Below are 18,379 nucleotides of genomic sequence, written 5' to 3'. Positions count from 1 at the left end.
CCCGCCTTTATGTCACCCCTAGTTTGGGGGCACAACCAACTGTTTCTGTCCCGGGTGCAATTATCTTAGTTATCGTCATGAGAAAGTGGGATTTTGGGGAGGTCTACAAAGGCTGAAATCTGTTGATCAGGGCACAGGCATGGTGACTGAAGACTTAGAAGCTTATTGAATTATGTCGAGCAATGAAAGCAAAACTGGATTCTGCAAGAAATTACGCGTTTGTCGCATTCATAACACAATTTCTTGAAATAAACTGATACTGAATGCATGGGAGTTCTTGTAAAGGGAGATGACAAACGCGCTTTTCATAAATTAATTTGCATTTCAAAATTACAGTCCAATTTGTAGTTAACATTTTATGGATTTTTCACTCAAAACATAAAAATGAAAATAATCAACGCGATATTAAATAATTTTAGAAACTTCGTATCCGTTGCCAGAACCGGATTAAGAATTTTAGACGAGCTTAGCATTTAAAAGTTTTGGGTGCCCCCAACATATATTTACGCCAGTTATTTTTAACTCTCGGTTTTCGTTTTAGCTGCACCATACATTCCATGATATAAGTGGATCAGAAATTTTTGTGTTGCCTTCTTTCCTGAGTTCCTAAGTACCATTTTGTGGTGCCCACTTTCTCTGATGTGTTAAGCACATGCTTATTTTATTGAATGGTTAATCCAGTTGTGTCCGTTGGCGCTCAACCACACAGAGAGAATACTTTTTGAGAGCAATATGAGCGAACGGATTGCAACATGTGATTCAAATATTATGAGGTGTAATGGACTCTTAATTTTCTTTGTATGGCTATTTTGTCATATTTTCCTATGTTCTAAGCATCAATAATAACAATAATATTTATTAAGTAAAATTAAATCTACATAAATTTATTAATTTAATGCCAAATGTTGCATATCAGGAACAACAAACTTGCCAGAACTACAGTTTGATTAAAACAAAAACAAAAACAAAAAAAGCTGAAAAAGAGATTACATTAAAATATTCAAATGTGTTGAACTATTACCACCTAAACAAAATTCCTTTACCGACGTAAATTCCGAAATCCATGACTCTTAAACAATTTCGGTGCCTATGATACAAAATTAATCTTCACTGGCTGATGAAAGATGCAGTCAGATAGGTAATTTAAATTGGAAAATTTTCATATTTGCTCTGTCAGGTGATGTATGATAGGTTTTTTTGTATTCAAAGGAACAATAATTATGGAAGTAAATTTTCTTTGTGAAATATCCTGAACATTCAAACTTTAATACGATATTTTACACAATCTTTCTATTAATTTAAAAAATGAGTGTTACATTTCTGTGTTCAAAGAAATAACTTTCGAAGCAAGTAAAATATCGTCTTCTTAAAACTGTAATATGATGTTTTACAGAATCTCTTTCATTAATCTATGGCCTAATACTACACGAATAGTGTTTTAAATTAACTAAAAGTGTAATTTTTTAAATTATTAATTAAAAATTACATTTGTGCATTCTAATTCTAGGAAACACTAGTCCTGGAAGTAAAATCTCTCTTTTTTTTTTTTTAAATACACGAACATTAAAATTTTAATATACTTTATACATTATTTCCATTAGTAAAGAATTCCCACTGAATAATCTGAATACTTTTTTCACTTAATTAAAAAAATCATGCATTTAAAAATTTCCTATTCTTGAAAATATTTTTCACAATCACTATTTAGCATTCCAAACTAAATATTGAAATCATAAATAAAAACATGTGGGATGGGATAAAATAAAGAATAAAAAACAACAAAACAAAATATATGGTTCAATGTAACAAGTTTATTTTACATTATTCAGTCAAGCTTTGGATTACAGTGAAATGAAACTAAGCATTCCATACTATGTACAAGTCAAAGGCTGCTTGATCTTCATTTCTTTTCTTTTTTTTATTTTTAAAAAAGAAAAGATAAAAAGGTCAATCAGACTAATTTTTTTCTTAGAAATAAAACACATATATTAACACAATATACACTACAAACACATAAAAAAGAAACTACGCACAGCTTTAGGGTATTCTGACATGCGCACTCAAAAAATATACATGGGGGAAGGGTATGAGCTTTCTATTATAATACAACAAGGCACAATACATCATGCATCGATTTTGAAATGAAAGAAAATGCACCCAGACTCTTGTACAACTCACTAATTACAAAAAATCTACAATAAATAGCATTTAAGGTAAATGGATATTTGCTCTACCACAACGCTCTGCTATATATTACATCGAAGACAAATTTCTTTACAATACTTTACACATAAGCCTGATACTATAGCACCTGATAATATTATCCCAAGTTAAAAGAAAATTTTGAGCAAAAATTTAAAATACTCCTTGCGATAATATAAGTATCTAACATGAATGCAATAAAAATACATATTAAAAAATTCTTAATATCAACTATATGGGCCTTTAAATTTTATCACATCTTTTTTTTCTTTTTAAACTATCACAAATGCAGACATCCCTTAACATCCTTGTCTTTATATATATGTATGTGAAGTCTATATAAGCAATAAATGACATGAATTGGCATATGGAGGAAGGGAAATTATAAATGCTGTTAATTTCTGCGTAATAAATTTACTGGTACAGAAGTAATTTAAAAAAAAAAAAAATCGGTATTCACCAAAAATTTACTCGGAAATCCAGAATTAAATGCCACTAGCATAATAGCTCAGCACCTCTCTATAAGGAGTAGTATCTCTGTAAATCTATATCCCGCAAACACACATGCGCACATTTCAACATATTTACACACACGCATACATACACAAATCTATATGCACATAAACTTAGATAATCAAATTCTAACTCGCAACTGATATCAGATATGATTTTACCAAATGTGGAGAACCATAGAAAAACCGGGGAAGCAATGTTCAAGCGTTAACACATACAAACACATATCTACATACAGAAAGCCTTTCACATTCATTCACATTTAACTACACACACAAATATATATGTTTTGCTTTAACTATATTTATAATTGATATAGAGCTCGTCAGCTTGTTCAAGACATAAAAATTTTTTCTGATTATAGACTGAATATGCAGAACTGATGAGGACTAATAGGAGGCTAATTCATCACTCTAAGATTGAATTTCTGTCTAAATTTCTAAGCTTTAAATTACCGAAATTTCTCTTCTCACTTTCCCACTGCTATTGCTGCACTTTTGTAAACATCAATAAATTTCCTCTACAAAGTTTTAAAGCTCTGCGGCAAGCTAATAGCTTATTATTTCTCTGTTAAAATTTAATTGAAAATACAGAAAACGTCTTTTTTGATAAAAAGTAAAAAACTGAACTAATCTTTCAAAGATTTGAAAGAAAATAAATGATTTTTTTATTAAAAATAATGATTAAAAATTAAATTTTTTTTAAATTAAAAATAAAACTAAGTTTAATTTATTTTCTTTCAAGTCTTTGAATGGTTAGTTCTTATTTCTTTTACTTTTCTAGTCTACGAAAGAACAAAGTACTCCTATTGTTAAAACTTATTACAAATGAGTCTAGCCAAACTTTAAAAACAGTATGAATCGTGACATGATAGTGCCACATACTATACAGCATGAAAATGCCTCGATTTGTTAGGACAACGTTTTCCTGGTCGTGTGATTTTCATAAATACTGACGTTAACCAGCCGCCCAGGTCTCGCGAATTGCGGCCATAATATTTTTTTTTTCCTTTTGAATTCGGCAAAGTCCAACATCTATGCTAATGAACCATAACCTACTTAATGAGCCACCTTTTTACACATACACAGCTGTATGTGCATACAAATCTGCAAATATATATAAACATTTCCTCGCACGTTTCCATATCAAATGAATGAAAAATAAACAATGTGAAAGACAATTTTAATTAATTTTATGTAGTACATGACTGTTGAAATAGATATTCAGAAAGATATAATAAATATTTTAGTTTATATTGCTGTTGGAAATGTCTCACCATACGCACACACACAAATACACAGACTCACACATATATCTTTAAATGCAAACATACACATGCACGAACATTTACACGCAAACACACACATACACATATAAAAGACAAATCTAGTTATACCCTACATCGCGTTTGGCAATCATAGGCACAGTATAAATTAATTCGAATGAGATCAATTTCGCCGGCTAGAGCAGGTATAGCTTTAAAATGAGATACCAGATTTCTTTTAGTACTAGTGTTTAGCAACTTCCTGCGGCCAGTGCATCTATTTTCCTGATTTGTACAACATAGTAACGTTCCATTTTAAAATACTTTTTATGAAGACTGAAAGAAAAATACTTTCGCAAATGAAGGGATGTTTGCATATTTTAACAATTTTTGGCCACTCCTTAAAAAATCAGTTCGATTAAAAGAGATATGATATTAATAAGATAATTACGAACCATCTTAGAAACAACGTGGTGGCAATGTAGCCTCTTGAGTGGACATAATGCTAAGACAAGGTAAACTGAATTCTCGATAAAAAAGTTTCAAGTTTAAAATTTTTCTTATGTATAGGAAAATGTATATGATGTGTACGATGGTTTACAGAACCCAAAACCGAAATTTATAATTCATCTCTTAAAACTAGAATAACAGGAATGAAACTTAAGTTCTGAATTTCAGCAGCACCAGTGTCTTTGCGACAGAGGGGCATTTAAAATCTTTCGAGAGACTGGTGGTAAGGAAAGAATACGAAAACCTTGATTTTTATCCTCGGAGGAATCCTAGTTTAAAAAACCGCAATAGACGCAACATATCTGAAGTTAAAAGCTATAGCACTCTGAAATACGATATTTCGTGTTAGATTATAAAAGACTCTAGTTTAAATTTGTTTCCTTAAATGAGGGCTCTACTTTTGGAAACAAAGTGAAATAATGTAGCTTAAGATTTTTCAGTACATTAAATTAAAATGTAAGCAGCGTAATATAATTGAAGAAGATCGCATTAATACAGTTAGTCAGTACAAGCGCCCAAGTTTCATATGAAAAATTACACAGGACATAAAATTTTTCCCTCTTAACCACAAAGTCTTCCTAATTCTTTCTACTTTATTGAATAAATATACCGAACTTATTGATATCAGTATATTTTTGTAGGAATTAAAATATTATATTAGAATAAACTGGAAATTAACCACGGAATTAAAATTACGAAATGAGTATTAGCTGTATTTAAATATGAAGTTACTTTTATACAAAAATTTAGTCTGTATCATCCCTATCAATTAAAAATGTATGGAAATAATACACATTTCCATTCTGGATAAAATGCCCCTAACGAGCAATAAAAATGATGTATTGTTAAAAAACACATTTTAAGTGCCTTCGAGAAATGTCCACTCAAACAGATTTTGTAGTAACCAAGATTAAAAAAAATACAACTCATATCTATACGATAAATTAATAAACGACAACGCACTATCACACTTTGCTTCGAATGCACCAAGTTTTTGAAGACCCTGAGATTCTTCCTGAATTGCAAGTATATTTGAAATCACAGATGAATAATATGCAAAATTCATAACAGAAATAATCAATTCATAAGTGTAAATTAAATTGTCCAACTAATGCAAAAAATTTAACGGAACAGTCTCGCCTTGCTCGTCTATCTGTCAGCCAATAAAGGTTTGGAAGTTAAAAATCACCGATCGCACTTTAACATATACTAAGAAAACAGCACAATTTAAGGAATTAATAACGATAAAAAATCAACCTTTAAGAGTGGGTGCATTTTGTTACGTAGAGATGGGGGGGGGAAATGCAATGGGCAGCTTTGACATGTACAACAAAATAACAATAATGATATTAATATACCTACAAATCTAAAAGATGAACTTAAATAAAGTTAAAGCACTATTCATACAAAACGAAAAATAATAATAACACACGCGAAGAGATTTTTAAAACATGAAATTTTAAAAAATGATACGCTTAGTTATCTTCGCAAACTCAATAAGCCTCCAAAAATAAATTACATTCATTTATCTTGTCACCTGAATGACAAAACACAGAGCGTGCTTTCTGAAAAAGCACGAAAAGAATTCTTTGGGAGAATAGCATAAACACTTATTTGGGCCGTTTACAAACTAGTCTCAGATACGAAAGAATAGTCTATGAAACAAACACGTAACTAGTTATATGTAACAGTTCACCTTATGTGGTGTACATCAACAAAGATCTGGTGATAATTAAACAAGTGCAAGACTAACACTAATGATCTATAAAAGTTGAAGAGCTGCACAAGATTCAGAGCATGAACACATTTTCTCCGTCCGCGTATTTACTGTTTAAATACAAATCAGGCTCTAACTGAGCTATTTCGTTTTAGGAACTTTGGTCACCCTTAGTTCGACGGCTATAACAAAGGGCACTTTGCAGTTGGTCCATACAATTGTTATACAAAACTATCAAAAATATTTTAAACATTAGTTCAGAGTTTAGTCCTACCTGGATACATAGCATGGTGGAACAAGGCTCCAGGCATATTTCCATAATAACTAGGAAAACCAGCATACATATAAGGGATAAGTCCAGCTGCTGAGGACGGCGTACTAGATGATTCAGTTGACGTTGTGGGTAAAACAAAGTCATCTAAAGTGTGATTTTCTTGCGAAGAATTCGGTGCTGGCGTAAGATTGTCCTCTTTTTCTTCTTGTTTATCTTTAATGGATCCGAGGTCTCCATTGGCAGTGGTTTCTTTTCTCTGGCCAACGGATGAATCGAGAGAGGTCTCGTTTTTAAGTTTATCCAGATTGGTGGAGGCACTGCCGAAACTGGGAAGACCGCCAGTAAGTCCAGACATACTTACCATTCCCGTTTGCTTAAGGGTGGAATTCACAGTTGGCGACGAACTACTCACACTATTACTGGTTACGTGGTTAGGCGTTGTCATAGGCTCATAGCTTGGAGCCGTATCTGAGTCTTGGCCGTCTGTGAGTTTTTTTAGGCTATCTATATGATTTTTCAGATTTTCGATATGCTTCTTAGAAAAAATGTGCTCTTGAAGCGTCGAAGGAGAAAACTTTAGGTTGTACTTGACATTGCAGAGTGTACATTCATCACTCACTTTTGACGGCTCCATTTCATGGCCGAATGTTTTTACGAAAGCGAGTTTCGCTTTCTTTTCTTTCGCTCTGGCATTCTGGAACCATACCTGTACTACTCGCTTAGGAAGACCAATTTCTTTACCTAGAGATTCACATTCGCACATTGATGGTGTTTTATAATCTACAAAAATCGATTTCATAACTTTTAATTGAACTGTAGTCATTTGAGTCCTGAAGCGTTTGCTAGAACTAGATGAATATCGACTAGATGGAGATGTGGGATTGCTTTCCTCACCATCCATGTTATCAGTCGATTCAGAATAGGTCTCGGATCGTGCATCATCCATTAGACCACCTCTTGATGTTCCATCTTCAAGATGAAATCGCTCAGCTAAACTCCCGTTGCTTTTCTCCATCAGAGCTTTAAGAGGTTTGCTGAGATCTAATGGAGATTCACCTTTCGTTGGACTTTCAGCTGCAGATGATTTCTCAGAGGCTTTGCAAAGAGACATATCAGTTACCAGGGACGGATCTTTGCAGTTTTCCCTGGAATTTGGTATTCCACATAATTCATCTAGATATTTTCTAAGCGAATCTTCGTAATAGCGTTTCATAGTACTGTTAACGACATCCGTTGAGTTGGAAGGAAAATTTTGGGAGGGTGAGGCACCTGATGTTAAAGTTTTGTCTTCAGATGGACTTCCAGGATCTTCTGGATTAGAATCACATTCACCATCTGGGAGAGCATCGATATTAATGTCACCTTTCGTATACTGGTCAGCATGCCTCGTAGCAAGATGTGATTCTAAAGCAGATCTTGCCTTAAAAAGCGCGCGACAGAAAGGGCATCTTTTATGAATAACTTGTTGGTGGGCCCTGAACTGTCCTTTCCTTTCTCTCGCTCTTGTATTTTGAAACCAGACTTGCACGACTCTTTTTTTAAGACCTACTTCTCGCGCGATATTTTCTAACATTTTCCTACTAGGATTGCTTTCTACTTGATATTGCTGATATAGATAGTCTAATTGCTCTGGTAATATAGTAGTTCTAAGTCTTTTGTCTCTAGGATGGTCACTCTGCGATTCCTCGTCATCCGACATTTTCCGCTTCATTTGTGCAAGCGGCAAAGAACCAGGTCCTGTAGGTGTATCATACTGTAGGACAGAAAAGGAAGATGGCTGGTAATTTGAGAAAAGGTTTGGATTCATCATATGAACCAGCTGGTGTTCCCGCCAAAGATCAAACCTAGGAAATGACAAACTGCACTTATCGCATCGGTAAGTGCCATTCTGATTGCTATTTCCAGAGAATTTTTCAGAGGTTCGAGGCAACGAGACTGGTGTTGAAGGAGCCAAAGAAGTTGCTAGTGTTGGTGTTGCAGCCTGGGATGATCTCTCATCACCAGACATAACTTTGATTTGAACAGCTAGCGGGTTCTCATCTTTAAAACAGGAACTTTTCTGGTGTTTAATTAATTCGTAGTACCTTTGGAAAACCTGCAAGCACTTTTTGCACTGATAATTCAGTCCAGGTGTACGCTGAAATCTTCCAGCATTTTCTTCTTCTGCAGTGATAGGAGGTTGATTCTCATAGACTTTCCTTGCCTTCTGACGAGCATTTTGAAACCACACTACAATCACTCTGGGACTCAAGTTCAGAAGTTTGGACAGATATTCCAAGTCATCATCTTTAGGATAGGCATTAGTTTCGAAAAATTCTTGCAAGACTTTAATTTGATAATCAGTGAATCGAGTACGGTTAGCTCGCTTACCTGATGAGGAACAAGATGGCGTGGGTGTGCCACTAGGCGTACCAGTGGAATGTGGTGATTCAGAAGTTGGAGGAGATGCAGATGTTGGTGGCATAAGAGGCATCATGCTAGATGTACTTGCAAAGGGGTTTAGATTACAAGAAAAGCTTTCAGCTAAAGAAGTTCTTAAGTCCATTGACATCAAGGCAGATGAGGTAGGTGCACATGAGGTGGCACAAGATAACGCATCTGACATTGAAAATAGATCTGACGCGGCTGACGTCATGCAAGAACTGAATGAAATATTATTTTCATTACGTTTACTTTGCGGCTGCTGTTCCACTTTTTGACAGTCATTATTCGAATACCTTTCTATTTTAACTTCTTTTGAATTCATTTCAGAAAATTCGTCGTTTTTTTCACTTTCATTTAAAGTCTGTTCTTTCTTTTCGGAGCTTTGGCTTTCAGAAGTCTTTGGTGTATTTGGCTTCTCGTTATTAACGGGAGTTATTTTAGCTTCCCCTGTTTTCTCATATTCTTCTAAATTTAGGTAAGTGGATGGAGGATTATTGAAATTGTAAGGAGAATCCTTATTCCGTTGTCTCTCCTTGAAAAGAGTATTGCGAAACCAATGCTTGATAACTTTCAGGGGCAGCCCTGATTTATCTGACATTTCGAGCAGCTGGTCTTCAGTAGGCGAGTTGTTGATGTCAAAATAAGCTCGTAATATTTTGAGCTGATCGTCATTGATTCTAGTCCTAGCTCTTTTCTGCTGTTGGGAGAGTTGCTGTTGCTGAAGCAGCTTCTGTTGAGCAGCGAAAAAGTTGGGATCCACGGCTGCCCCCGGCATCATTGGATGGCCAAATGCCGCCGCCGATGCAGCCATTAGAGGATCCAACGGCGGAGGCATCATGAGCGGTATGAGTGGGGGATGCATGTTCATAGCGGCTGCAAAAGGCAAATTCATATTCATACCCATATTCATTGACATAGGAAGGCCCATGCCAAGACCCATGCTCATCAGAATCTGGTTAAATTGCATTTGAGCTGCCATGTGATTAGCTGTCACCGAAGATGCCACATCTGGCATCTGAGATCCTAAAGATGTTACAGGGGGTGTCACAGCACTAGGCAAAGAAAGTGGCGTTGCCCCAGATGGAGTGGCAGGAGTAGATGAAGGTCCCGTGCTGAGTTCCCCGCTTGAAGATGGCGATGGAGCTTCTGCCAAATTGTTAACATCGTCGATGACAGATACAGATGCATTACGTCGCTCATAATCATCCCGAAACTCTTCAGCAAATTTTTCAACTTCTTTCAAGGGGACAATATCTTTATGGGCCTCTTCTTGGTGAGCTTTAAGAACCCATATACCCGAAAAGCCTTTGCCACATTTATTGCAAATAGATCTGTTGATTTCTGGAAGGTCAAATTTTCTTTTCAGAGATTCTTTTTCTCCCTGCTCATTATTTTTTAAGTCATTTTCCTTTTGCTCTTCTTTTTTGTCAACATCTTTCTTAGGCCGCCTCTGAGAATTTTCATTAAATTGCATTACGACATCGAATCCGAAACTTTCCAGCAAATGCCTAAATATTAACGGTTTAGGCCGCAAGAATGGAAATCTGCTTCTAAACATTTGCTGCCCTGGCGTCGGACTTCTTTGCGTAGCTGAATGATTCATCTGAATTACTGGCGAAGCCGATGTCTCAGGATGATTCATTGATCTCTGCTGCTTTTCTGGAGGCTCATCTCTTTCTGTCTGTTGCCTCTGCTGCATTTGTGTAAGAGTTGGTGGTATCAGCGGTGGTTGAGATGCAGTAGGTGCAGCATTAAGAATCGGTGGCAGTTGCGTTTGCGCAAAAAAGCAGTACATCTGTTGATGTTGTAAAAGTGCTTCTTGCGACGCGCACATCGTACCGCACCGTGAGCAGGAGAAAGGAGGTGATACTTGAGACTGCATAATTGAAGAGGGAGGCATAAGATTTAAAGCTTGTTGCATGATGTTATTATGGTCTGGGTGCAAAGGAAATGAAAACTGAGGAGAGGATGCGACAGGCGTCACAGAACTGGTAGTAGTGGTAAAAACTGCTTGTGCTGAAGGTTCGGATATTTTTGTATTTTGAGCAGATACAGTTACAGAATTCGATGTTGGAATATCAGAAACAGAGCCCGTTATATCAGGAGTCTTCGTTTGATTTTGTTCCGCTGAGGGCGCAGAATCTGGCCGCTCGATTGCAGGTATACTCAAATCAAGTTCATTAAGTTTCGAAGCTTTCGTTTGATGAAGCACAGATCGAATATGGATGTCAAGTGTCGATGCTTGAGTATACGATACTTTACATAAGTTGCACTTGTACGGTTTCTTTTCACCTTCGTTTATTGCGGATGATTGCGAAACATTAGTAGTTGTGCTGTTAGCATTCGCTGAAGAGATAGTTGGTAAAACAGGTGAAGACACTCTGGTACTCGGAGCACTTGATGTTGGTGTAGTTGAATTTGCTGTATTATTTTCTTTCATACTTAACTTTAATTTATGCAGATGAGACACCGAATTAAAATGGACTAGAAGTATGTTCTTTTGAGTGAATGATTCTTTGCAAACTTCACATTTGAAAGGCCTATTAGGATCTAAATATTTTTCCATAGGGTAACTCATTTTTTCTCCCTTTCGATGCAAAAGAGTTTTATTATGGCTAGTCAAATAACTTTGCCTGGTGAAGGCAACTTTACATCGATGGCACTTATATTTCCGATTGGGATCATTATAACTATCTTCTGCCATTGCCTGACTATTGATATAATCTTCTAATACTTGCTGTTCTTTGGTTTCATTTCCCTCTTCTATGAGATCATCGGTAATATCAGAATCGTCAGCGATACTGATAGTTTCATCAGGCAGGTCGTCATCAAGCTCTTCTCGATTACTTTCTTTCTTGAGAAGTTCTGTAGTTTGAGGATCAAGAACTCCTCCGCTTGCACCACCGTTTCCTGTTAACAGTGGATTGTTCATCAAGCTAGCGCGGTATTGCTCAAGTTCATCTTTCGTCATATCCGAATGGGATGTTTCTACATGTTTTTGTAAAGCTAGTACAGTTCTAAAACTTCGTCCACAAAGTACACACTTAGTTGCAGCGCGTATTATGTGGTACTGCATATGTAATTGTAATTTTTCTGAAGTTTTAAAAGCAAGACTACACTGGGTACATCGGTATTTATACACGTGTCTCTCAGATACAGGAATATTTGACTTCAAAGCATGCATTTCCTTGTAATGGAATTGGGTAGCAGTCATTGTTCCAAAAAAGAGACCACAACCTTTCTTCCAACAAAAGAATCCATTTCCTTTTGGTGTATTTTTATATTCTAGATGACCCATCTCATTCTGGTGACAGAAAAGATCTTCAACTTGCGTGAAAATTCTGCCACAAGCAGCACAGGTGAAATCTTCTTCGTCTTTGCCGTCGCTATCATCACTTCGACATTCCAAATCAGGCATTTCTTGTTTAACTTCAATACCTTCGTCTAAACTAGTATCACTGTTCGTAGTGCTAGCTGATACTGGAGTAGCAGTTGGTCCATTAGTTATAGGTTTAGGAGGTACAGTCTCGTTCTCTAATTTAACGTTGTTTTCTGCTTGTTGTTTGTCACTACCAGCAGCAGTTTGGGCGGCCATCCATTCAGTTTTGTCGACTAGTGCCATGAGTCTTTTCACACCCTCTTTGTTTACATGATGTGTGTCCATAAGATGATTCTCTAGGATACCCCATTCTCTAAAGCTATCTTGGCACAAGGGACAAGCAAGAGTTGAAGGCTTTTGCGAGTGCTGGGCGACAACATGCATTTGAATTCTCACTTCGCTGCTGCTCGTGTAGTTGCAGAATGGACATGTGTGCTGGGGTGACTCTGAGCATGTTTCGGAAGTGCTTCTGTCAAGCAAAGCCTGCTTTAGCATAGACGTATCGGAATTCTTGAAAGAGCCATTCTCATTCTTGTTCCGTTCTTCTCCTATCACATGAACCTCGTTCCTGCTGTCAAAGTTTTTGACATCTGTAACATAAAAACAGAGAAAATCGTAAGAAAAAATACATATCTATTATTAATACCTGTAAAATGAACTACAAAAACATGCATTAAAAACCCCATTATCTTTTAATAATAAAATTCTCTTATCAGCGATTAGTGAATTGCTTATCAGGAATTATTGCAAGATAAATAACTAAAAAACTTGTAAGAATTAAAGAACTGGCTCGAAAGATGAAATTTTTACCACCGCAAAAGAATTACTGTTATTACATTTGACTTGCCATAACTTTATTTAACGGATTACTGAAGTTTTAATGCAGCTACACTTAATCTTCAACGCACTCTTTTACGCGGATTACAGCAAAATGGTTAATTCCACAAAGCTCTGGAAGCAAATACTTTTTTTGCATATTCGACTGTTAATTCTCACAAGAAAATATGTTCCAAGTTATAAGTGTAATCGCATAGAACTCTTCCAAGCAAAAAACATTACAAATTAATCATGATAAATATATCTGTAAATGATTCTGGTGTATTTACAAGTTTTAACAATATAAGTACAATATTTGCCATTGTAATAATACATTGCATTAAAAAATAAAAGAAACGACTAAGTGGAAATTCAGGATACTTGATATTAACAATGCACCGCGTACGTATAATGTTATTCTGCTTCATTGCCTGCAGGAGTCAAATTAAAGGATTCGAAATTTATAAAGAACACCAAATCAATATAATAAAGAGGCAGTTAAAAAACGGAAAATCTTAGCACCTTCAGTCACAGGATAGGAAGCAAAAAATGGCAATATAAAAACCAAAATAACTAAATAAAATAAGACACTATCAGAATAAATTAAGAAGAGATAAAAATGTGATTCTGAAATATTTAAATTATCATGTAAAGCAAATACTTGTATTCCAAATAGTAAAACTATTTGGAATACAGGAATACACTCAACAATAATTTGGAACACAGATAATAGGTAATAAAACCAGACTGACAGAGTTTTACACACAGCTGCTGATTGTTATTTGTATTAAACTTCAGATCGCCGAGGAACGAGACAGTAATATCTTAAAAAGAATCTATAAACAGGAATAATATATAAATTTGTGCCATATACTTTCATACATATAAAAAATAAACTGATCAAGATACTCGTAAGACAAAACAGAGAGTAACACTACAGCAATTACACCATTTAACAATGATAAATGATGAATATTTTCCGCTCGCTATACGCACCTAATACGAGTATTAACAAGACATTGGGCATGCATGAACTGCCAAACTAAATGACTCTCAACTTGGTCTCAAGCACTCGGTTTCGGCAAACTGCAAGACTAAGTACACTTTAAATTGTATATCCCAGAAACGGGAAATAAATCACGTTGGGGACATGAGTTCTCAAAGATCGATTCGCCTTCATTTGCACATGAATTGCATTAAAAGCTCGCGCTTGATTTGCAAATTGCCGGTCTACAATTATGCAAGGAGGTGATCCAGACACCTTTGCGTGCACAGGACGCGAGAAAAGTCATTCCCGTTAACTCACCGATTCTTCCGTGAGAGATCGGCAAAAAAAGGTTACATACATGGATTTAAATTTTGTGTCGCCTCTTCGCAGTAAAACCTGATAGGTACTGGGATCAGTTCACGAAACCATTAAATCCTCACGATTTGTTTTGAAACTGCTCATTAATAAATTAACTCTTTATTGCATATGGTATCAGGTTCGGTACAGAAGTTATTTTTTCCTACTCATATTCAGCTTTCCCAATCCCTTCTGCACCCATTGTGTTAATTTTGAAACATACAATGTGCATCCATAATATAAATAAATGATTTTCTGGCGATAAATGGCAGAATATATCACACTCGAAAATAAAAGCCCTTTCTTTAAGTCGTAACACATATGCTCAAACTTTACAGAAGGATCTTAACAGAGCCCCTCAGACAGATCTGTCAAAGGCTCCTGTTCCTAAGAGAAGATCTCTCGAAGGTGATCACCTTTGGACAGTCCTTAGAAGGATCTAACTACAGCGGGATTTTAACCATTAATCAGTATGGCATGGGGGGAGGGAAGAAACATCGTATCTACTCCGTAGTAGCTTTCATTTACTTGAAAGATTTTATATTTATGATTTGACCATACCAGTTAAGGTCAGGCTTACGTAATCGGTTATAGCAAAACATACCTGGAGAAGGGATGCCTTTCATGCCAGGCCTTCCAAGGAAAACCGGCTCATATTCAATTTATATATCGGTAAAGCTATTAAAATACCTATGCATTTAGTATAGTAGGATAAATAAATAGTAGGTTAAATGAAAGCAAAATGAAAATCATTTATCACTGGATTATTAATGTTTATCAAATTGTCTAAATCAGTGTTTCCAAAGGGATTCGGCACTGACCCTTGGAGGTCGATGAAATTTTAAAGGGGGAGAAGGGTCAGTGATGATTAAGGGGTCGATAGCCGAATATGCTTCCGCAAATGAGCATAACCCAGCATAACTGATTACACAAAAAAGTTATTGACAAAATAGATAATTAATTATTTATGTATATAAAGCTGTACAGTGTAGTAAGAAAGAAATCATATAAAATAAATATAAGGAAGCAAATGTACTAAAATTATTTAATAGATTTTAAAAATCAATAACATTTTTTAAAATATATAAATTTTTTATGCAGGAAGTAAAATATTGAAAAGTAAAACGCAAAAGCAAAACAAAACACCAAGAACGCAAAACAAGAAACAAGTTGAACAATTTTGAACGAGGTGATTTAAAAATTAAATTAAACAATTTTATGCCAAATTAAGAAAACAATTGCATTAATACATCGAGAGCAACCACCGTATTAATTAAAATCTAAGTTTTATGCGATTAGATTCTGTGATTTGGTGTCTGAACCACCGTATTAATTAAAATCTAAGTTTTATGCGATTAGATTCTGTGATTTGGTGTCTGAAAACTTGTTTATAAAAACAAAAACAAAATATTATAAGTAATTATTATAAATTCAATAGTTTTTTTTTTTTTCAAAATTTTTGTTCCTATTTTTAATCGAATTGTTATATTTACATTACTTAGGTGTAATTATTTGCATTGTGATTATGTGGAATACTGTATATTATAGAGACAAATGTAAAAGCGTCGATGCAAGAAAAAGGCTAGGGAATCTCTGATCTAAATAAAATGCATTTAATGTCCAAGATTACCGTCAGCAAATTTCTCCTGAGAAAACGGAATTTGACAGTTGATTCTCAGAGAGAAATATTGCAAATCCACTGCTCCAATGTGGGAAGCTCCTCCCAAGGTTGCGATAACGATGTGCAGTTAGGCAATTCGCTTACGGTCAATGGCAGTCGACTGACGAGTAATTTAATTATATCATAACACATTTGACACAGCCGTAACATTTGGATATAACAACAGATTCAAATGTTACGGCTGTTTAACCTACCGTTGGACAGCTGATTTACAGTTTCGAAAGAAGTCAGAAGCCATGCTAATATAGGTCGATATTATTGCTTTCACCTAGAATTCAATAGTGGAAGAAAACTTTTGCCAAACCGCTACGTTCAATCAAGGATCAAAATGGAAAAAAAAAAGGCAAGATACACACTAAATTTACAAAAACGTCAATCTTGTAGAATTAAGGTTTCTAGCGTGCTAATGCGTAAAGGGTCTGGAAGAAGTTCATCTTGAGAAGGCTTAAAGTGTGAATCATTGAGGTAAGAATAAAAGTAGACGTCATCCCCGTATGGCTGACGCAGTGCAGCTGAGCTTCGGTAGCTAAAGGGGTGTGTGTTTTGTTTACATCTAGAGCATATTATTTTGACAGCAATTTGGTAGTACTACTTTCGCATAAAAGACACATTCATTGTTGGATGGATAGTTTTAATTTGTATACTTTAACAGCATAAGCGATTCTGATTATGAATTTGTTTTATAAAATTCTCTAATATATTTGAATATATACTACAAGTTAAAAGAAAATTCTTAGTGCTTACGCTAAAAAGTAGCGTAAAGTTGTATCACTTTTCAAATTGTTGCCACCAAATACTATCGCACTGCATTACATAAAAAAAAATTAAATATTGAAGAATCTGCACGAATGTATGTTTTCCGCACTGTGAAAAAGCACTGGTAACTAGAGCCTTCAAATTTTGAATAAAGTAGTCCTCTACTCGAATATGGGCACTTGGAGGCCTTAATTTTGAATTTCGAATTTTATATTTCGTATTTTGTAAAACTTTCATATTTTTTTTATTAACAAACTCAACGATTTGAATGCCAGCAATGACAACATTGTACCGAATAAAACATATTTATCTCCAGCGCGCGAGACTATCTGTAGGAAATTCTAAAGTTATGCTGTTTTTAAATATTTCGTGATTTTGCTGTTGAATCGAATTTTATGTGGCGTAAGCGCTAAGAAAGTGATAAAAAAAAAAAAAAAAAAAAAAAAAGTTTTCTAGAGCCATCTTAGTAAGGAAAGTGAACATAGATATGACGAATTGAGAAAAACTGGTTGGGGGGGGGGAATACTCTTAACGCTGCATCCAGAATTCTAAACGTTGCTGTTTATAAATGTTTGGTAATTTAGTTGTTGAATTGTGAATGGCGTAAATTCGAATAAAATGCTAAATAATAAAGCTAAAAAGATGTTTTAAAAAAAGTTAGTAGGAATAAGAATAGCAGCAGACTGCTAGACTGAGAGCAAGAGCGTTAAAAAGACCTTAACAAACCCTTCTGGGCGACCACTAAATCTAAAATCCTTCAGTTTTTTTTTTTTTTAATTACATTTATTTTGTACAAAACTTATCTTATTTCATGGTCAGTTATTAACAGAGTTGTGAGGAAAAAAATGATAATAAAGTTCTTTCTCTTTTTTTAAAATTTTATTTAACGACATGTTTGATTGATGACTAAATGCAATACAAAATGATGAATGAAAAATCTTTGTCACTTAACACGAACGAAACTAAATTGTATTTCTTAATCTAATCTCTAATATAAGCAGAAGAAATTGAGCAGTGGTCTGCCTACTTTTAAAACAGTTTCAAGACACGGAAAAAATCATCATCAATGTCATTAATCGACATATCAAATACATTTTGCATATTGTTTGTTACCTTTTGGATTATCTCGTAATACGTAAATTTGAGATATTTGTGAATTGAGATCAATTAACTGCTTCAAAAAATGAAGCAATATTGGTACGCAGAGCAAGGCAATCAAGATTGCAGTCTGATGACAATGAGGTTGTTTAAATGTAGAACAGACAGTTGTTATTTATTATACAATCAGAGAACTATTAAATTGGGATTGCTAAGAAAGGTATTGAATGCTCTGCCAAAATATATTATTTACTAGACAATCTGAATTTGACAATGAATGTACTCGAAAACGTGTATTAAGTCGAATGTTTGACACTCCATGTTTAAAGGAATATAGAAAATTGCGTATGCTGAAATATTTGTAATTAGGCACATACATCAAGTTAAGTATGTTAAAAAG

General features: G+C 34.9%; 1 protein-coding gene across 5 annotated transcripts in view; it reads right to left on the bottom strand.

Moving 5' to 3' along the window:
* LOC118199224 (zinc finger homeobox protein 3-like) overlaps nt 1-18,379 on the bottom strand; it is a 448,036-nt gene that overhangs the window by 130,553 nt on the left and 299,104 nt on the right. For 4 of the 5 annotated variants that reach the window (XM_085813281.1, XM_085813278.1, XM_085813279.1 and 1 more), the window contains exon 3: nt 6,481-12,873. In XM_085813281.1, the coding sequence (XP_085669407.1) occupies nt 6,481-12,873 (6,393 nt within the window). Of the gene's footprint in view, nt 1-1,791; nt 12,874-18,379 lie in introns of those variants that run through there. The other variant, XM_085813282.1, reaches the window with a different exon arrangement.

This window comes from Stegodyphus dumicola, chromosome 3, assembly GCF_044657685.1.
Source record: "Stegodyphus dumicola isolate Sdum_Otavi_A_Nest chromosome 3, ASM4465768v1".
NCBI lineage: Eukaryota > Metazoa > Arthropoda > Arachnida > Araneae > Eresidae > Stegodyphus > Stegodyphus dumicola.
Note: the sequence above shows the minus strand (reverse complement) of the source record. Positions and strands in the feature narration are given on the sequence as shown.